The 18,186-nt window shown below is 44.9% G+C and overlaps 1 protein-coding gene and 1 non-coding gene across 4 annotated transcripts; one reads left to right on the top strand and one right to left on the bottom strand.

Annotated features, from left to right (window-relative positions):
• Positions 1 to 3,867: 3,867 nt before the first annotated feature.
• On the bottom strand, positions 3,868 to 4,015 carry LOC139670770 (U12 minor spliceosomal RNA). Its single transcript, XR_011697545.1, has one exon. It is a non-coding gene; the product is annotated as a U12 minor spliceosomal RNA (small nuclear RNA).
• A 292-nt stretch (positions 4,016 to 4,307) lies between these two features.
• On the top strand, positions 4,308 to 17,812 carry POLDIP3 (DNA polymerase delta interacting protein 3). 3 transcript variants are annotated; one of them, XM_071551906.1, is made up of 9 exons: positions 4,308 to 4,422; positions 7,553 to 7,940; positions 10,195 to 10,269; positions 12,115 to 12,210; positions 14,163 to 14,345; positions 15,281 to 15,358; positions 15,916 to 16,045; positions 16,936 to 17,002; positions 17,331 to 17,812. In XM_071551906.1, exons 1-9 carry the CDS (start codon positions 4,364 to 4,366, stop codon positions 17,503 to 17,505), a joined length of 1,251 nt encoding a protein of 416 aa, XP_071408007.1. In that variant the 5' UTR covers positions 4,308 to 4,363; the 3' UTR covers positions 17,506 to 17,812. The 3 variants fall into 3 exon arrangements, with proteins under 3 accessions (XP_071408007.1, XP_071408006.1, XP_071408008.1); XM_071551905.1 differs by having other exon boundaries at positions 4,309 to 4,422; positions 10,192 to 10,269; XM_071551907.1 differs by lacking the exon at positions 14,163 to 14,345 and having other exon boundaries at positions 4,309 to 4,422; positions 10,192 to 10,269.
• The last annotated feature ends 374 nt before the right edge of the window (positions 17,813 to 18,186 follow it).

Genomic DNA, 18,186 nt, shown 5'->3' with positions numbered 1-18,186 from the left:
GCTAGGCCTTTCCCTGAGCAAATATTTGACCTCACAGCTCAGAGAAGAGCCTGTGGGAACCTGTGAAACATGAGCTTGCAACTTGTGTCACGGGAAGAGTAAAACAATCAGAAACTGGTGAAGTGGGAGATCCTGAGGTTTAAACTCTTCCTTCCTGTAACAGCATGGCCCATGGCCCCTAACCAGCCTCACACAGAGTCTTTAGGGAAGGGGGGTGCCTGAAGAGGGAGGGAAGCTTCACTGGAGGAATGTCTGAGCAGGCCTGTGTTCTTCACTAGGACAGTGATGCCAAGAAAAGGCCAAAATGAATGCTGCTAAGAGAAAAGTTTTATCTTTTAGCAGAAGGTATTTATTTGCTACGCAGGGGAAGTGAAGCAGCAGGTACTGCCGAAAGTTCACTTCCAACTTTTGGTAGGAATTCGGGGGATTTTATACAGAGTTAGGATGGGGTGACAACACTTTACATGCATATTCATAACAGGTGGGGTTGAGGCAGAGTTAGAGGAGGAGTTTTGCTAGAATCTTCTTTTAGGGGATGTATTTTGGGGTTGTTCCAGTATCTTTGGCCTCTCTGAGGGTCTTTCTTAGTCATCTTCCTTGCTTGAACTTTTCAACTTTCTTTGTTCTCTTGACTCATGGTGCTTGACATGAGGGAGTTTTCTGATTCATGTTCTCTTTAAGTGAACACCTTATCAATCTGTGACTAAAAGGATGTTTTAAGTACATTCTTGACATCCATTTCTAGCATAGAAAAATTTATCAGCTATTCACATAATGCTGGTAGTACAAGGCACATGAAATGTGAGTTTCACAGTTTCTCAGTTAACTCTTTAAAGCCGAATGCCTGTTTCAACAGAAGGTACTTCAGGTGGAAAGGAGGGTGGGTGGGAGCCACACACGCACTCCCCACCTTCAGTTGAAAGGACTAGGCTGATGGAAGCAAAATGAACAGGAAGTTCACCATGCAACAAAGGTATTGCCAAAGGGCATTGTGGCTGCACAGAGAGTGCTGAGGTTGATGTGGTGTCTGGCAAAGACCTCGCTTGGGGGTTCTTGCAGGTTGAAAACAGGATACTGCCTAGATGGAGCTCTAGTCTGGAACCGCTTGGGCTTCTCTTAAAGTCATAAAAATTTTCTCAAGTGTTGACTGTTAGTTTTGTGATAGCAAAACAAACATCACACATCATAACCCTACTACCTCAGTTTGATCAAGCACAACAGCTGCAGAAAGACAGCACGAAAAGGTATGCTACTTGTGCCCACTATTCGTATACCCTAATTTGGTAGTGATGCTTTCATGTTCCACCCTGGAACTGGATCGAGCAGCAGTGGATAACTTAGCAGGGATCTGGCATCCCTGCTGGCATGACTTTAGCCTCACCAAGGCTTGAAATATTCCTGAAAGAAAATCAGTGCTGTGAGACGCTGAGCCTCTGTGGCTGTGAGCAGCCACCTTGGCTGGGCTGGTGCATTTGTCCCTGTCCCTTGCTGGCAGCTCCTGCTCTGCTGAAGTACAGGTGCTTTCCCTGAGGATGTCACATGGAGCATGCCTGGGCTGCCAGCCCTGTAGCAACATGGTGGATGCTGCTTCGTGCATGGCAATGCCTGGGGGTTCCTCAGGATGCTGTGGTGGGCAGCAGGGAGGCTGTGGAGGAGTCCCAAGGGAGCCTCCTGACAGCTGCTGGGGAACAGACAGAGCTGCGAGCAGAAGCAAAACGGTGTTTTGGAGAAGTGTTTTCCAGCGACAGGAAGAAACCCCTTGCTGCAGGCCCTGGGAGTGTGCTGTGCTTCAAAAGGGCGCTTTGAGGGAGGCTCAGCAGCACCAAGGCCTGTGGGATGACCCAGAGCCGCAGTCCTGCAGGGCAGGAGATACCCCTGGAAGCTCCTCTGCCCAAGCTGCACAAGACAGCTTTTCCCTTTCACGCTTGTTTTCCAGTCTCAGTCTGTTGGAGAACATACAGGTTTTCAAGCAGGAGAGCCAAAAGCAGCTTCCCAGATAGAGACCTGAAAGATAACAGCGGCATCTGCAAAATGACCTTGGGCTCAAAGCAAAGTGAGAGGAGAAACAAGCTAATTTCTGCGTAAAGATACATGTGAAGAGCTCTATTAATAAAGTTAAAAATAAGATAGAAAAGAACTATTTAGATCCACCGCTTTTATGAAATATATCTTAGTTCATATTTAGCTATAGCAATGTGTTGTTAGATAGTTTGAATAGTATGTTTAAGTTTAAAAAATGTGTGCAACAGTGTGTTAAAATAGTTCTGTGTGTAACCTTTCTTGTGCTCTTTAAAATCCTTGTGCAGGGAAAGCTATAAATGTAAACAGTGCATGCTTTTCTCCGCCATTCCTCAATTCCGTGTACCCCACCGATGATGACTGAAAAATAAAACCTCTATTTTAGTCTGATGCAGTCAAGTTGTCTTAATTAACAACTAGAGGTACTGAGCCTTGTGAAAGGCCACTAAGAACTGTGTCTGTGTGAAGTTGGATGTCATGACATTAGTCCGATACTGAACAGTCTAATTCCTCCCTCAGAAGCACAAAAAAGGAATCACTTCCTGCAGAGACATGAAACCTTAGGAGAGGTTTTGATGCCAAAATTCTCAGTAAATCCCGGGTGATAAAGAAGTGCTCAAAGAGTTTTGCTCTGTGGAGCAGCAGGTATTTGATTATTAACGTCAGCGGGGAGAGAGGGGTTAGCAGTGCATGACCCACTCCTCCTCCCATGCTGTCTCAGCTTGCACATTTTATACCTTACTGTACTACCTATGCAAAGCAATGGCCTGAGGAATGTAACACATATGCATAGAGCAAGCGGGAGCTCTCATACATGTGCACACTGGGCGTAACTGGGGAGGTGCTTTGAACTGCACTTGTGCAGTGCTTGCCTTGAGTGGGGGGTCTCACTCTTCTTCGGCTTCATGGGTGGGCATTTCAGGGGCTCTTCCTCGGTTAAACTTCTAACTTCTCTGCTGGACGCATGCTCTGTTCATCATTTTCCCCTGGAAAGCCCCTGGCTTGTTTTATCAGTTCTCTAGCTGCTTTATCTGAATTCTGATTGGATAACCTGAATTAAGCTCTATTTTAGCTTCTGCTGGGCCTTGTGGCATCTGGAAAACGATACATTTTCAGCTAGTGAATTTCACAGCTTGTAGCTTTTCTCATTGTACAGTTAGAAAGCCCCCCCACCCCCAACCAAAACTTAAATCTTACAACTAAAATCCCAAAAGTTATATAAAAATGAAGGGCAGTCCCGTGGTGCAATGGAGCGCACTCCAGACTCCAAATCCCAAGGTCGTGAGTTTGAGAATCAGTAAGGGGGTGGACCGTCCCCTGGCAGTTCAATGCCTCCCTGCCATCCCATCCCGTCACATCTCAGATGCTCAGCAGGGTCAGCCCCGGTCAGTACCGGGTGCTGTGACAGTCCCGAGGACTTCACTGTCACGGTCCAAGCTCGCTCGGCCGTGGCAGATGGACCTCAGGACTTAAACGGTGGGGCCAGTTCTGCGCACACTGTGCCTCACCTAAAAATCCACTGTGCAGGCTGGAAGGGCACGTGGGGAGAGCCATGGAAGTTTGGCCATACAAATATAAAAATATATTTAAAGTGTCTTATTTATACAATTTCTTATCAGTTTGAGGTTCTTCTCACTACGTGAAGACCCCTTAACGGAGCGGGGGGGGGAAGGGGGCAGTGGTGACATTTTGCTTTTTTAATGCAATTTCAATTGCCGCAACAATCTGGTTGCCTTTCCGGGCAGTGCGGAAGCGCCGTCCGCCCGCAGCATCACAGCCGACACTGGCCCGGAGTTACCGCGGGCCCGCCCGGAGCGTGTCTGTCGTTGCGACGCGCGGCACTGAGGTCGGGCAGATCACGCACCCGGGCATCCCGCGAAGTAGGCGGGGCACCCAGGGGCGACCTGTACCCGCGCAAAAATTCCTCTCACATTGGCAGTGAGGACCCGGGCGTCACCCCGGGTCGTTATTTTCCTTACTCATAAGTTTAAGGCATAACCCCGGCTCCTTAGCTCCGCCGGTAGAGCTCTGCGCGGTAGCTCTGTAGGTCAGGGCGAGGCTGCCCACCTTGTCTCAGGGTGGCTGCACTGGCCGTCGGTTTCCCCGGCGCCCCGCCAGGCCCTGCCCCTCCCGCACGGCGGAGCCGCCATCAGGTCGGACCGGGCCTGACCGGGCCCCGCCGGGGCCGTATGCAAATGAAGGCCGGTGCCGCGGGGGGTTGTGGGTGCCCGCGCCGCGCGGGGAGGGGCCGACCGTGCCTTGGGGGCGGGGCGGGGGCCGGAAGTGCCGTGGCGTCACTGCCGGTGCTCGCTCGCTGCGTCTCGGCGTTGGGCCCCGCGGCAAGATGGCGGACCTGTCTCTGGACGAGCTGATACGGAAGCGTGGGGTGACGGTGAAGGGGAGGTGAGCGGGCGGACGGCGGCGCCGCGCCCCGGACCTCGCGGCCGTTGGCCGTTCGCCGTCTCTCCTTTCCGGTGGCCCGCTCCGGGGGCTGCGGGCCGCGGCTGCCTCGGCGCGGCCAGGCCCTGCTCCCGCCCTCGAGCCCGCATTGGCTCGGCCGCGGGGCCCTGCAGGTGGTGGCAGCGGCCGCCGCTCAGGGCTGGGCGGGGGTCGGCCCGTCCATCTCGGCCCCTGTGCCGGGCGCTGAACCGGCGGGCAGGGCCACCCCCCGCCACAGCCCCTTCGCCTTCCCCTCGGGAGGGATTCTCGGCACCGCCCCGCGTCTCTCTGGTGCCTCCGGCCCGCGCTGTCCCCGCTGCTCCCCGCACACTAACCCCGCCCAGCGGGGGCCGCGCCCCTCAGCCGCTCGGTGTCTGGGCCGGGCCGTCCCACACCGCCCGGGGGTGCCGGTCCCCCTGCCCCGGGAGCGGCTCAGACGCGGGGGTGGCGCTCGGGGAGCCGTAACCGAGCGGGGCCGGGGAGCGACACCGCCGGGGCTGCGTGTGCGTCGCTGCAACGCCTGTAATGGAGTTAAGGGTACTCGGGCAGATTGTTTGAAACGCTGGTGAGAATGTGGAGCGTGTTGAGATCAGCGGCAGGATCAGACTGTACAGCAGCTGTCGCCGGTGCAGGGCCGTTTACTCCGGTACAGCAACTGACAGTTCTTACCAGGCTTCTCCTTCGGTAGCTTTTCACTTGCCCATTTGCCACAGTCTCTTGATGCTTCTGAAGACTTTGGCCATGGATTTCCTTCCGTCTGTGTTAGCTCAGTGTGCTCTTGCTTTGTTGTTGGGGTTCTTTTTGTTACTGTTTTTATTTATTATTCTTAGTTTTTAACTTTGGATGTATATACACTTACATGGTTAGAGTAATATTTTGAAAGTTACCTGCTAACACACTAGCAAAACATTTAAACGTATTTAAATCCTAGTCTAGACAAGGCCTTGGCTTTGCGCTTCCATTCATGTTATCCTGCATATTTGGGACAGTCTTAGGCTGCTTATTGTGCCCCAAGTACCTCCTTTATCCTTTTTCAAATCCCTCCTTAACTCTCATTTCTTCCCAGTGTTCGTTCTGCTTTTATTTGCTAGACAACAATCCCTCTGCAGCACTGTAAAAATTTTTGTGCCTTGCACTTCTATTTTCTGTCATGTTTCGCTCACTGTAAAGATTCCTGAGGTAGCATTTGTGAGGGCTGGATAAACTGAGTAAACTTAAATCCTTATATCCATGCTGTTGAGTACTCTACATGAAATAATAGAAAAATCTTCACCTATGAAATGTTCTACCCCACAAAATATTCAAGCCGGGACTTGGAATTCTGGAAAGTGAGCTTCATCTTTGAGATCTTTGAGATCTGTTTTGATTTCACGTGCTGAGGCACAAAGTACCCAGGCAGTTACTGCTGTTGTAGGGTAAGCAATTATCTATGGGAGGGAGGTGCTCACTGGGATAAACACAAGTCTTCAGAATTGGTGTCATCCTCAGTGCAGAGTTTCCTCACCAGTTTCACTGGTGTCATTAACACGTTCAACTAATGCCACCTTAAGTGCCAATACATAGACGTCCTGTTTTCTTTTGATCTCTTTATGCTCATTAACTAAATGCTTTCAACATAGTTAAATTATTGCTTTTTATAATTGCAAGGGAAGTCGTGCTCTGTGGCTGTTACTTTATGGGTACTGTTAGTTTTCTGTATTATTCCAGATATATTTTAATAAATGGTCTTAATAATAGTCCTGTTTCTTCTAGCCAGTGTGCTTTGGCTGTGTGGGAGAGCAGCCATAGGATTCTTAGCTTGAGAACAAAGTGGGACCCCAGTCCCAGCTCTCCAGATGTGTGGACATAAGAATGGAAGAGACAGAAGCAGAGGTTCAGTCTTTCCTCTCCTTATTTTGGTTTGGTTTGACTTCTTTACAGATCTCTCCACTGAAAATAATGTTAACATTAAAGGGCTGGAGCAGGAAATACTGATAGAAAGAACTGAAATAGCATCATCCTCATCATTTGATTTTGTGGTGTTGACTTTTCGAGTATGACAACAAATTCTACAGATCAGCTTTTGGGCTTCGTGATACTGAACGGCACATTTCAGAAAGCAGATGAACACTATTGGCCTCTAGTTTGACTTATAAAAAGTCAACAAGAAGAACATTTTTTCAGTACCTTAACTTTAAATTTCTCTTAGTACTTTGTCATCCTTTTTTCAAACAAAAGAAACCCAGTGGAAAAGAAGGAAACCTTAAAAATGCTTACAAAAGGACGTGGATTTAAAAAATTAGATAAGCTGTTTTGTTTTTTAGGGCAGATTTTGAAAATAAAAATATCAGAGCAGTAACAAGAATCTAGTTTTGGCTTTGACTCCGTATTTTGCAGCTTCCCAGGAATACTGGTGTACAAGTACAAATGCAGTGCTTCCTGTGGGCTGTTGTCTTGCTGTGATAATGTTGTGCTTAAAAAGTAGAGGCCACTGAGTGCAGTGGGTCTGTGAGTAGATTAAAGAAAAGGCAATAATGTTAAAAAGTAATTTGACTGGTAACTATTCTGGCTGGAAGCCAATCAACCTTGAAACTGGTGGCCTTGACCTGAGATTGTTACTGGTGCTTGTCCATCCTAAAATCCAAGTTGCTGTACTCCTGCAAATCCAAACTTGCAACCCAGAATTCCTGAAATCTCGTAGTTCCATGTTTCCTTTGTACTGGGCTGTATTATTGTATTACAAGAGATGCTTTAGTAGACCTGTTCAGACCTAAGGCTAGAAAGTCTCTTTGTTCCCCTTTGTCTTCAAAGGTTTCCCCAAAGTACCTGAGTAGTTGAATTTTGTTTAAATGTAGTATATACTTAGCACAGCTGAAGTCAGACCCTTGTAAATGTGAGCTTAAGGATGGAGTTTGGAAATCAGTTCCTTAGCTGTTTATGTAGAAAGTAAAATCCAGCATGAAACAGCTTAGGAGCTCTACTCTTGTTATTTAGACATCCAGCTGAGTGGATTTCTGTGTGGTAATAATGAGCTATTGTTTGCAGCAACACGAATGCTCTTGTTGACACTGTATCCCATCCCATAACCTCTGAAACTGTTTTTTTCCTTCCCCAGACTTAACACGAGGCCGGTGTTTGGAGGTGTGAGATCTCGCATTGGGATCCAGCAGAATCTCCTAACCAGGTCCTCGCCAGCCGTCGGCTTCCAGCGGACGTTTGATGCCCGACAGAAGATCGGACTGACTGATGCCCGACACAAACTGGGGGTTAAAGATGCCCGGGAAAAACTGGTTCAGAAGGACGCGCGGTTCAAAATCAAGGGGAAGGTGCAGGATGCTCGAGAGATGTTGAATTCCCGTAAGCAGCAGAGTGTTGCTGCTGAAAAGGTGACCAAAGTGGTGGATGCCAGAGAAAAGATCAGCCTAAAAAGGAGCGTTCCAGCTGCTATCAGCCCAGCCATGGGGACAGTAAATCCAGCCATGAAAATCACCAAAACGATCCAAGTAGGTGAAGCAAGTCACCTCTGAGCCCCTCTGTTACTCTACAGCAGTTCAGTAGACACAACAATACACTAATATGGTCATACGTTTACAATAGAAGTGATGATGATACAGTTTGTTCCAGCCTGTGAGGCACAACTCTGTATTTTTTGTGTGTCCTTGCAGTTGCTTGGGGCTTTTTGTAGAATCACACCTTTCATTTACACTTTCATTTTAATTTTGGGCCCCAAAAGACTAAAGCAATGCTCCTGTCAGCATTAAAGCAGATGTTGTGTGATTAAGTAGTTTCCTTTCAAACCTAAAGAAAATGATGCAGGTTTTTTGGTCATTCTTATACCTCCCCTCTTTGCAAGTCTGATGTGGTGGATTGTCCTGTCTAGATAACTGGTTTGTCCTTAGTGGTGGGATAACAGTTCAGAATATGCAGCTGTGTTTGTATCTAAGAAGATCAAAAACTCCGTGAGCCTTTCTCAATTTTCTCTTCCTACACTTGACTGGTTTTCAGGAAAGCCCTGGTTTCCAGGGCTTTGTCTGATTACGTGATGCATTCCTGCTGAGACTCAAGATTTGTTTCAATGGTATTATAATCAGTTGGTCACCCTGACCTTCTGTTTTCCTTGGCCGGTTTTCTAATTCCACTTTGCTGTGTGTGCAGCAACTTGATTCTTAGCCAACTTCCCTGACAAACAACTGCTGTTGCACTGTGTGTCTGTTAGGTACAGTGGGCAGACTCAGAAGAGAAGTTTCCAGACTGTCAGGGCAGTTGTTGAGGAGGATTTTGCTCCTCACCTCTACAAGCATGGAACTAACGTTTCTTCAGCCTCAGAAGTTTCTCACTGCTCTGCAGGTTTTCTGCCAGGCTGATGTGAGACCCCTGTGGCCAGAAGGGCTAATCACAGAGCAATAGAGCTGTCTGTTCAGTACTCATTAATTAGTAGGGTAATTAGTATTCTTGCTGTCCTAAGCCAAATCACCACTATCAGCCATCAGGAGTTGAACACTTTCCATAAAGTTCCTAGGAGTTAAAGTAGTTTTCAGAGACTTGGTGCAGTAGCTCTTTCTTCTGACCTGAGTTTGGGGTTTTTTTGTTTTGTTTTTCTTTTTTTGTTTGTTGGTTTTTTGCCTTTTTTTTGTTGGGTTTTTTGGGGAGTTTTTGTGACTTGGTTTGACCAATAGTATTTTCTATTTGTTAGGCAATATAGTGCAAGGAAAAATATAATAGACTATAAGTGTGGTAAAGACTGTAGACAGAACCTTGCACATGTTGTCTGGTAATTTTAAAAATATTTATACTGAAATTCTGAATTGCCCATGGCCCTACTGTCTTCCCAAATGTGGGAGCAGAATCACACTAGAGAATCTTGATCCAGGGTGTAGAACACAGCTCTGTATATGTCCTGTCCGGAGGTCTTATTTATCATAAAGCAAGGAAAAGTCTTGGAAACCCAAAGAATTTCTGTAGATCTTTCTGTAGGATGGGTGTCCTTGTTTCTGAAGTATTTAGCAAACTGAAACATGAGGGTGTTATGGTGTGTGTTACAGTCTAGGTAAAATGCAAATCTGAAGATTTTGCAGCCTGTGTGGAGTATTTTTGTGAGAAGATCCACTTTTATCTGTAATGGACAGCTTCCAGCTTTTCCAGAAAACAGAATTGTGGTTTTGAGGGCATTGTTGCATGATTTCAGTGATTGATTAGCACAGGTGCATTCCCTGACCACTTCTGTTGGACTGCAGAAGGGGCAGCTACACTATCCTGTCCATCATTTTATTCCACTACAGCTTATTCCAGCTGTAGTGTTAAGGGCAGTAACTGAATTAAGTTGTGTTCCAGCTTGTTGTGTTTGACAGAGATATGCACGTTTGGTTGCCTGTTGCAAGAAAGAATTGATACTGTGTGTCTGGTTTACCCCATTCATGGCTTTGTATTGGCAGAAATGTAGATCTAGTCAGCCTGGCAGGGCTGAAGTTAAGTTCTCTTCCCGTTAATCTTGGACTAAAACCTAAGTAATTTGAATCACACAAATTCTTTATGTGGCCTTAGGTTTTAATTTCTTCAATTTAAGTGAAGCTGTCTCATATTGAACATGGTACAGGAAACATAGATGTTATCTAAGAGTATATTGTTGTAATATATTTTAAAGCAGGAGAGTGAGTTTCATGTAAGTGATCTCAAGGTATCAACTAACAACTGATCTTCTGAAATGTGGACCTGATGGACTGTAATGTTTAATGTTTTGGTTCTCTCTAACTGTAGCAGAAGGCTCCAGTTCCTGGACACTCTCATCCAGCAGGAATGAGGATCAACGTGGTGAACAACCATACACACAAACAGGTGTGTACCTGCTCTGTGCTCTGTTTGTTACCTTTGGCAGGGAAGAAAATTTGTCTACAAAAATTGGCAGGTGCAAAAAAACCTACAAGTAGGAAAGAAAAGTGTTTGGAAGTTCTGCATAAGCTTGGTTTCCTATTCTTGTTTGTTTAAGATGTTTTCGTGGTAATTGAGATTTTCATTAAGTGTAATTGATCTTGATTCCTTATATGTTGTCTGAGTGAGCAGTAGGTAACCCCAGTTTTGTCTGTATGTGCTGATGTTTTTTTTCTCTAGAGACCATGACCTTTACCTCTGTATAAATTTCTTCGTGACACTCATCAGATCAGGTGTTGGTTGTTTTGATTCACGCTGCTGCCAGCACTTCAGGGAGTTGATGTGATTGCACATGGTCGAATGTGCTTCAGTGAGGTGGGAGAAGGTACAACCTTCCTGAGAAATCCCAGCGCTGGGTCCCTGCTGGAAAACCAATAGTGTTTGATGGTGTTAACTAGTATTAGAAACTTGATGATATTAACTAGTATTCTGATGTACTTTCAAAGTTACCACTTCCCTTATCAGGCAGATTTTGAGAAAGACTCTAGAATTTGTGCTTTCTTTTATGAGATCAGTTTTAAAGGCCTTTGTCCCCAGCCCCCAGCCATTCAGACGACCTTGGCTGTTTTCAGAGAGGAATTACATGTTTCTGTTACTTGTATTATTTTGTGTGTATGTACATGAAGTATCACATGAAATATTGGAAAACTGACATTCACAGTGTCATGTCCTGGTTCTGGGTTGGGGTTTTTTTGCCTTGATTATGGTAACTTTAGCTATTTGTGTAAGTTACCTTTGTGCTGCCCTCACCTATCCCAGATGCCGTCGCTTAAGGAAGTGCCTTCATTATTCTGACCTCACCACTGTAAGCCTGGGATCCATTTCATTCATCCCAAATGTCCATTGTCCTGATGGCTAGTGTTTTTCCCAGCTCTTTATTTTCTGCACCAGTTCTCTATTCTCCCATCCCTTTGAGTGTTTTTTTCTTCATAGCATTTCTGTGACTGGAACAACTTCCCTGTTTGTAAATCAGAATCTTGCTGACTATGACAACCCACTGATTTTGCAAGCTCTCGTTGCTAATACCTCCCATTTTTCTTTACCTTTCCACTGAATTAATGAAAAGGTGCTTGGAGTTGTGACTTCTTATGTTCTGGGCAGTGCCATTTGTGTCTAGACTTTTTCTTAACATTATTTAGAGTCTATGAAAAACAGACTTGTGTAGGAGTTCACCTCAGTATTTTAAGGCAGGACTGTGAGCATTAAGTTGAACTGGGAAATTAATTACTTGTTCAGTAAACCTCCTAGTGCAGTGTTTTCTAGTGCCAGATGGATATGTGCTGTGCTGAGGAAAGCAGGCTATTCAAAAGGAATGTTCAGTTCAGGTGTATTTTGCAGGCATCTGCTTAGTTAAAAAAAAACCCCAACACCCTAATTTAAAACTCTGCACAGGTTTCAACTTTAAAGTAACCAGGGTGCTAAAAAATGAGACACTGAGGCTTTATTGCATTAATGCGTTCTCAAAAGTCCTACTGAGATCTAGGGGTTAGAGAAGTCTGTATGTGATTTCAGTATACTTAGGGAAACACCTTTACTGTGGTGTTTCTGGAGAAGTCTTGACAGTTTTTACACAGATATTTTGAAATGGACTTGTGTACCTTCAGCTCTGTGTCTACAAGCAGCAATGACAAGAGTGAAGTCCAGTTCATGTTCATTACTTGAAGATGGTTGAAGACAAGAGAAAACTACCTATTTTAGAAATGTCTAGATTAAATCTATCTGCTTGTAAACTGTTACTTTGCTTCTCTGCAGGGTCTGTATGACATGGAAGATGATGATGAAAGTGTCCCTCCCCTTCCCAGTAAACAGATGAAAATCACCACCACAAGCAGTTTCCTGAACAATTCGGTAAGGGATTATCTGAGCAGTCCCCACCACACTGTGCTCACATGATGTGGACATAAAGGCTGTGTCTCTACAGAGCATATGTTATTTTAAAGTATGTAGATGCTGCTTTCTCCTCAAATACTTGCTCTTCACCCCATCCTTCTTTTGTGCCAATGCTTCTGCTGATATTTTTGGAACAGAGTTCTTTTACGGTAACTGGTTTTATGGGCCCTTTCTGTGCTTTCTGCCTTGCTGGCAGGTTGCCACATCTTGGCTCTTCACTTCCTCCTTGTTGAGGAAGTGGATTGAACCTATCTTATTACTTTGTGAGCAAGGGAAGCTTTCTGCTACTTCTAGAGACTGGGCATCAAAGCAGGAAATCCCTCGCCAGGGAAAATCTTAGTTGACATCTTGTTGGGGAGGACTGTTGCTCTGGAGAAGATGGAATTTCAGTACAGATGAATATGTGGTCCTGCTTTTGGCAGGGGATTACTCTCTGCAGCTTAAGCTGAGAACTGAGTGGCTGGAAAGCGGCTTTGTAGGAAAGAGCCCAGGGGTCCTACTTCGTGATCCACTAAGAACGAGCTAGTGCCTCCTTCCAGCAACAAAGGCCAACTGTAGACGTTGTAAGATCACAGCCAGCAGGTCAAGGAAGGCAGTTATTGCTGTTTGGCATTCTGAGCATGCACCTGGAATTCTGTGCCTATTTTGAGGTACAGCGATACAAGAAAGGCATTGAATGGAACCATTACAACAGAGTGGTCAGAGGGCTGCAGCATAGTCTGTTGAGGAGAGGATGAGAGAGCAGTGTCTCAAGGCTGAGAGGGCTGTAATGAAATCTGTCCATTCTCACTGCCTGGTGGGTGGTCCTGGAAAAGGCAAAAGGGCAAAACCCAGGTTCTTTCCAGGAGTGACCGTGGAGAAGATGAACCAAAAAATGTGCTGCAGCAAAATAAATTCTAATTGGTGAAATGTTCACGGTATTGATCAGCAGGTGGCAATGGCCATTCTTGGATATTCAGCAGTTAGCTGGATAAGGCCCTCAGACAACCTGGTGTGCCTTTGAAGTTAGCCGTGCTGCAGACATGGGGATTGGACATAGGTTTGCCCTAAGTTATTCTGTGGTTCTGAAGAAGCAAGTTCATGTGGTTTTGCCATCATGGAGGCAGGGTAGTGCAATGATTGCCCCATAGGTTTATTTCCTCATGTGGGTTTTCAGAATAGAGCTTCTGGCCATTTTTGATTCTTAAATAGTCTTGTAAGTTCTTTTGGGATTTTTCTTCAGGAGTAAATTTGTTCTCCCTGGTGTTCACAGCAGCTTCCAAGCACAGTTTTTAGTCTGGCTTTAAACTCAGGTAGTTCCCACTACAAAGGTTCTGCTTCATGTCTTTGTGTGCCCTAGTTTGGTGTTTCCAAAGAATTATTGCTTGGTATACTCGGGCTTCTCAATCTTATTGTTAATGAGCAATCTTTGTGAACACTTTGTAAAGTACTTGAAAATCTTGGTATGAAAGGAGCTTTTTGAATTCATAGAATCATAGAATCAATTGGGTTGGAAAAGACCTCCAAGATCATCGAGTGCAACCCTTGGTCCAACTCTAGTCCATTTACTAGATCATGGCACTCAGTGCCATGTCCAATCTGCGTTTAAAAATCTCTAGGGATGGTGAATCCACCACCTCTCTGGGCAGCCCAGATCACATTGTTAAAGTTCATTTAAGAAGAATATGAAAACAAAAAGGGCTTATGAGGGAAGTGCTCTTTTGGCATGAACATATCTTTTTATGTTTATGCCCAGAGCATTAGCTGATTTTTTTTTATCTCAGAGCTGAGAAGCTTCCACCCCTGTAGTAGTGGGAAGGACACTCAGTTCTTAGTGCATGCGAGTAATATTCTGTTGGTGGTGCTTGAAAAAGAGTGGTGACTTTTGTAGGCTGCAGCTCTCACAGGTGCTTTATTTTTTCATCCTGTAGACTGGTGTGAGCAGCAATAAATTCTCTCTGTCCAAGACTGTTCCCCTGACTAAAGTGGTCCAAAACGATACATACACAGCTCCAGCTGCACCTCCCTCTCCTATGCGGACGAAGGCCTTGACAAACATGTCTCGAACCTTAGTGACAAAGGAAGAGCCTCCAAAAGAGCCGGCACCTGTTGAGGTGAGCTCAGGGAAGGGGAAGGTGCTCTTTCTGGAAGTCTCTGAAACATCTGAAACTTGCTGTTGTTGGTCATGTGAGCAGCTTATTCTGCTGCCTTTGACCGTTACTTCTGAAACACCATCAGGGTTATTCTGATAACTGTAGTCCATGTCCCACGAGTTTGAAACTAGTCTGAACATGCTTTTCCTCAAAGGTTGGGAGACTGAGAATTCTCAGATAATGCATCTTGATTCTCCCTTTTTCTCTGACATAAGAGCACATGGTGCTGGAGGAATCCATATTAGAGGGAGGTGGCAGTTGTTTTGACACTCCTTGGTGGCTTTCATGACCCTAGAAGTGAGTAGTGTTTTAACACTGTTTGATATGTTGTCTTCTGCCCACTCCAGTTAGCAAGGAGAAAAAAGAATTTTTCCAAATGCAGGTTCTTGCTGTACACATGAGACCTCTCAGGCAACTTGCAGACAACCTGCCTGTAATTGCTTTGCCAAATTGCCTGATATGTGGTACAGGTAACCCATCAGGTATTCCCAGGCATGTTGAGATCAGCATCATCTTGAAGGGCTAGAGCTGTATTTTGGGGGTTGCTGGCTGGTGTAGAGTACAACAGAAGCATACTATTCAAAGTATGGGCACAACCAGAGTACCGTGTATGTAAACAGAGTAAGTTAGTGTTATTCTTGGGAATAAGAGCAAAAAGTTACTTTGAAGAGAAGTTAGCATGGAAAAGGAGCTTCTTTTTGCAATCACATGAGCTGGGCTTTGTAAGCATTGATACTTTCCATTATGAGCTGTAGCTCTCTCCTGTGTGCATGTGTGTGTACAGACATTGCCAGACATTCATTCCCTTACTGAATTCTTAATGTTTTCTCTGCTGCGCTGTCTTGTGTGCTCTATTTCTGACCCTTTTTATGTGATGCATTTGTTTGTGTTGGCAGCTGGCGTTCAGTCCTTTGGAAGGCACAAAGATGACCGTAAATAATCTGCATCCTCGAGTCACAGAGGAAGATATTGTTGTGAGTGTTGCTTACTGACAGACTGGATGAGTGACACTTCCTTTTCTTATCCTACTTTTTTTGATAAATCAGTTGATCTATGGTGAATGCCATGAAGAGGGGTATGATGTGGGTTTACTTTCCTTGCAAAAAACATTGAGGGTCTCTGATTATTTTGTTTTGTTCGTGTTTTTAAAAAAAGAGTGTGCTTAAGAAGATAGGACAAAATCCCATTTCTAGGGTGTACTGAGATACCTGACATCACTTAGAAGAGTTCATGCCAAATGATGGTTCAGTGTGTTCTCCCTGAACTTACGCCTCCATCCAAATTATCTGGGGGCTTCCATTCTCATGAGGCTGAGAATGAATCTGGTTTTTATGAAAAACATTACAGAATAATGGCCTTGTAATATTGCATGTGTAAACTCTTACTACTGCCAAGTACTCATACCATAACAAACACAGTAAGACAAGTGTCCAGATTCTGCCAGCAGAATGGGTGGTGTGATTAAGAAACTAAACCATCTCACTTGGTGCCTTTCGTATGACCGTGGTCACGACTCCCTCTCTGCCCTCAGGAGTTATTCTGTGTGTGTGGCGCTCTGAAGCGAGCCCGGCTGGTGCACCCTGGAGTGGCTGAGGTAGTATTTGTGAAGAAGGAAGATGCTATCACAGCATATAAGAAATACAACAACAGATGCTTAGATGGTAAGTTCGATGCTGGAGTTACATTTAGGATAAGTAAATCAACAATGAGTTTTCCACCTCAGGGGGAAGTTTAATCATGTCAGATGCTCATGTGCTACCAAGAGAGGAGAAATGCCAGAAAATCATTTCAAGAGCTGGATAATGGAATACATTCCTGTGTAACTAGCTGAATATATGCACAGTTTATTTAAGTGGAATTAAAGAAACCACCCATATTTTCTTACAAAAAGAATGCTCAGAGCTGGAGGCAGGGTCTTGGTGAGTCTGCTGATCTAACTTCCAAATTAAATTTCTTTTGTTTCTAATCTGGTACCAAGAGCTAGATAGTCCTGAGCAAGGCTTTACTCACTTACAAAAAAGCTTGTTTGCAGTCTTGTTTGCAAAGTACAAGTGAAACTAATATTTGCAATAGTTTCAGGGTGTAGTCAGACACATTTTAAAATGGACTTGTAAAACAGGTAGTATCAGCTCCTCCATAAACGTCCAATTTTTAAACAATGCAATTTTTAACCCAAATCTACTGCAGTGTTGCATTAGACAGAAATTAGCTGTTAATTTTTAGCTGGAAATAAATGCTTTTCCTTTCTCTAGATGAGTGACATGTTATGAGTGTCAGATGAGGAGCAGAGAGCTAAGAATGGGAGAGTCTCTTGTGTCTCTGCTAAGGGCTTTGTACCTCTGTGTAACTTATTAATTAGTGTGATCTTTCATATTGTACAGAGTGTTTCCGTGGCTTTTCTGTTGCTGTGATTTTGCAACAGTATCAGCTGTTCTTTCTCATGTTTCCCCAGTATGTGGAACTCTGTTGCCTGCATTGTTGTGTGATATTTCATGGATCTTGCCTTACCCCAGTTCTGATAGAATGACTTCTTTATTCTGTTTTGATTTAGGTCAACCAATGAAATGCAATCTTCATATGAATGGGAATGTCATCACCTCAGACCAGCCTATATTGCTGTAAGTATCCTTCGGGTGGGGAAAAGAACCAAACACTTGCAGGTTCTGTTTTGAGAACTGTTGTCCCATGAATATTTTCCTTCTCTTCCTTTCTGTCACACAGTAGGTTGAGCTGAGTGCAATATAGCTTCACTACATACTGTTCTCAGCCCTGGGGTTCAAATATAGTCTGAGATGAGGATGTTTGCTTGTGAGGAAAGCATATTTTAAACCTTTATCTCTAATAATGGTAAGGGTCAACAGTGATAACAGTAAATGCAGACATTGTGTTAAATTTTATTCCATAAAGAGGTTAAATACTGCTGCTTCTTTATTTTTTAACCTCCAGCCGATTGAGCGATACCCCTTCAGTGAAGAAGGAAGGGGAACCACGCCGGTCAAGTGCAAGCGCCTCCTCAAATCCCCCAGCTGAAGTGGACCCTGACACTATCTTGAAGGCACTCTTCAAATCCTCAGGGGTCTCTTCCTCTGTGCAGCCCACAGAATTCAAAATTAAACTCTGAGAAGGGGGAGCAGTGGACTGGAAAACTCACAGAAGTTGGGGAATGGGGAAAGTGCAGGAGTGCAGATGTTATTTGCATTTGCCTGCCTTGAAATTTTTTGTTTTCTATGATCGCTACCTTACTGTATGATAGTGTTTCCTCTTGTGTGTGTACCTTCTGTTTTCATAGTTGGAGTTTTCTTCTATGTTTTTTTTGTTCCCAAAATAACCTCCCCCTTCTGCCAGTAATGTATTACCAAGCATATACCATGTAACTCCATCCTTCCCCAAAGCCCCCATTGTCCATTAAAAGTGCACATAGACTTTGAGGGAAGGAGTGATGATCTCCTTCTCTTTTCTTCTGACCTTTAACTAAAAAGGTGCATCCCCTTGATTGTCCACAGGCAAGAACACATTGTTTGTGAAGTTGCTGCGCTGGGTACAAAGTCAGGTTGGGCTCCATACAGGAAGCACCATCTTGCATTTTTGACTTGTATGTATTTGATGGCATCCCACTTCATTCTGGCTGTTGGACATATTCCTGCTCAGCAGCTGTGATGTTGAGAAGAAGTGGGAAAAACTGAGCTCCCCGCTGTGTATGCCAGCCAACAGAGGTGCCAGTCAGAAAGGACAGAGGCACAAAGGCACCAGCCATTGTGCTGTGGGAAGGGATGGTTCAACTCTGGTAATGCTGGAGGGTTGT

This window comes from Pithys albifrons, chromosome 3, assembly GCF_047495875.1.
Source record: "Pithys albifrons albifrons isolate INPA30051 chromosome 3, PitAlb_v1, whole genome shotgun sequence".
Taxonomy (NCBI): Eukaryota; Metazoa; Chordata; class Aves; order Passeriformes; family Thamnophilidae; genus Pithys; species Pithys albifrons.
Note: the sequence above shows the minus strand (reverse complement) of the source record. Positions and strands in the feature narration are given on the sequence as shown.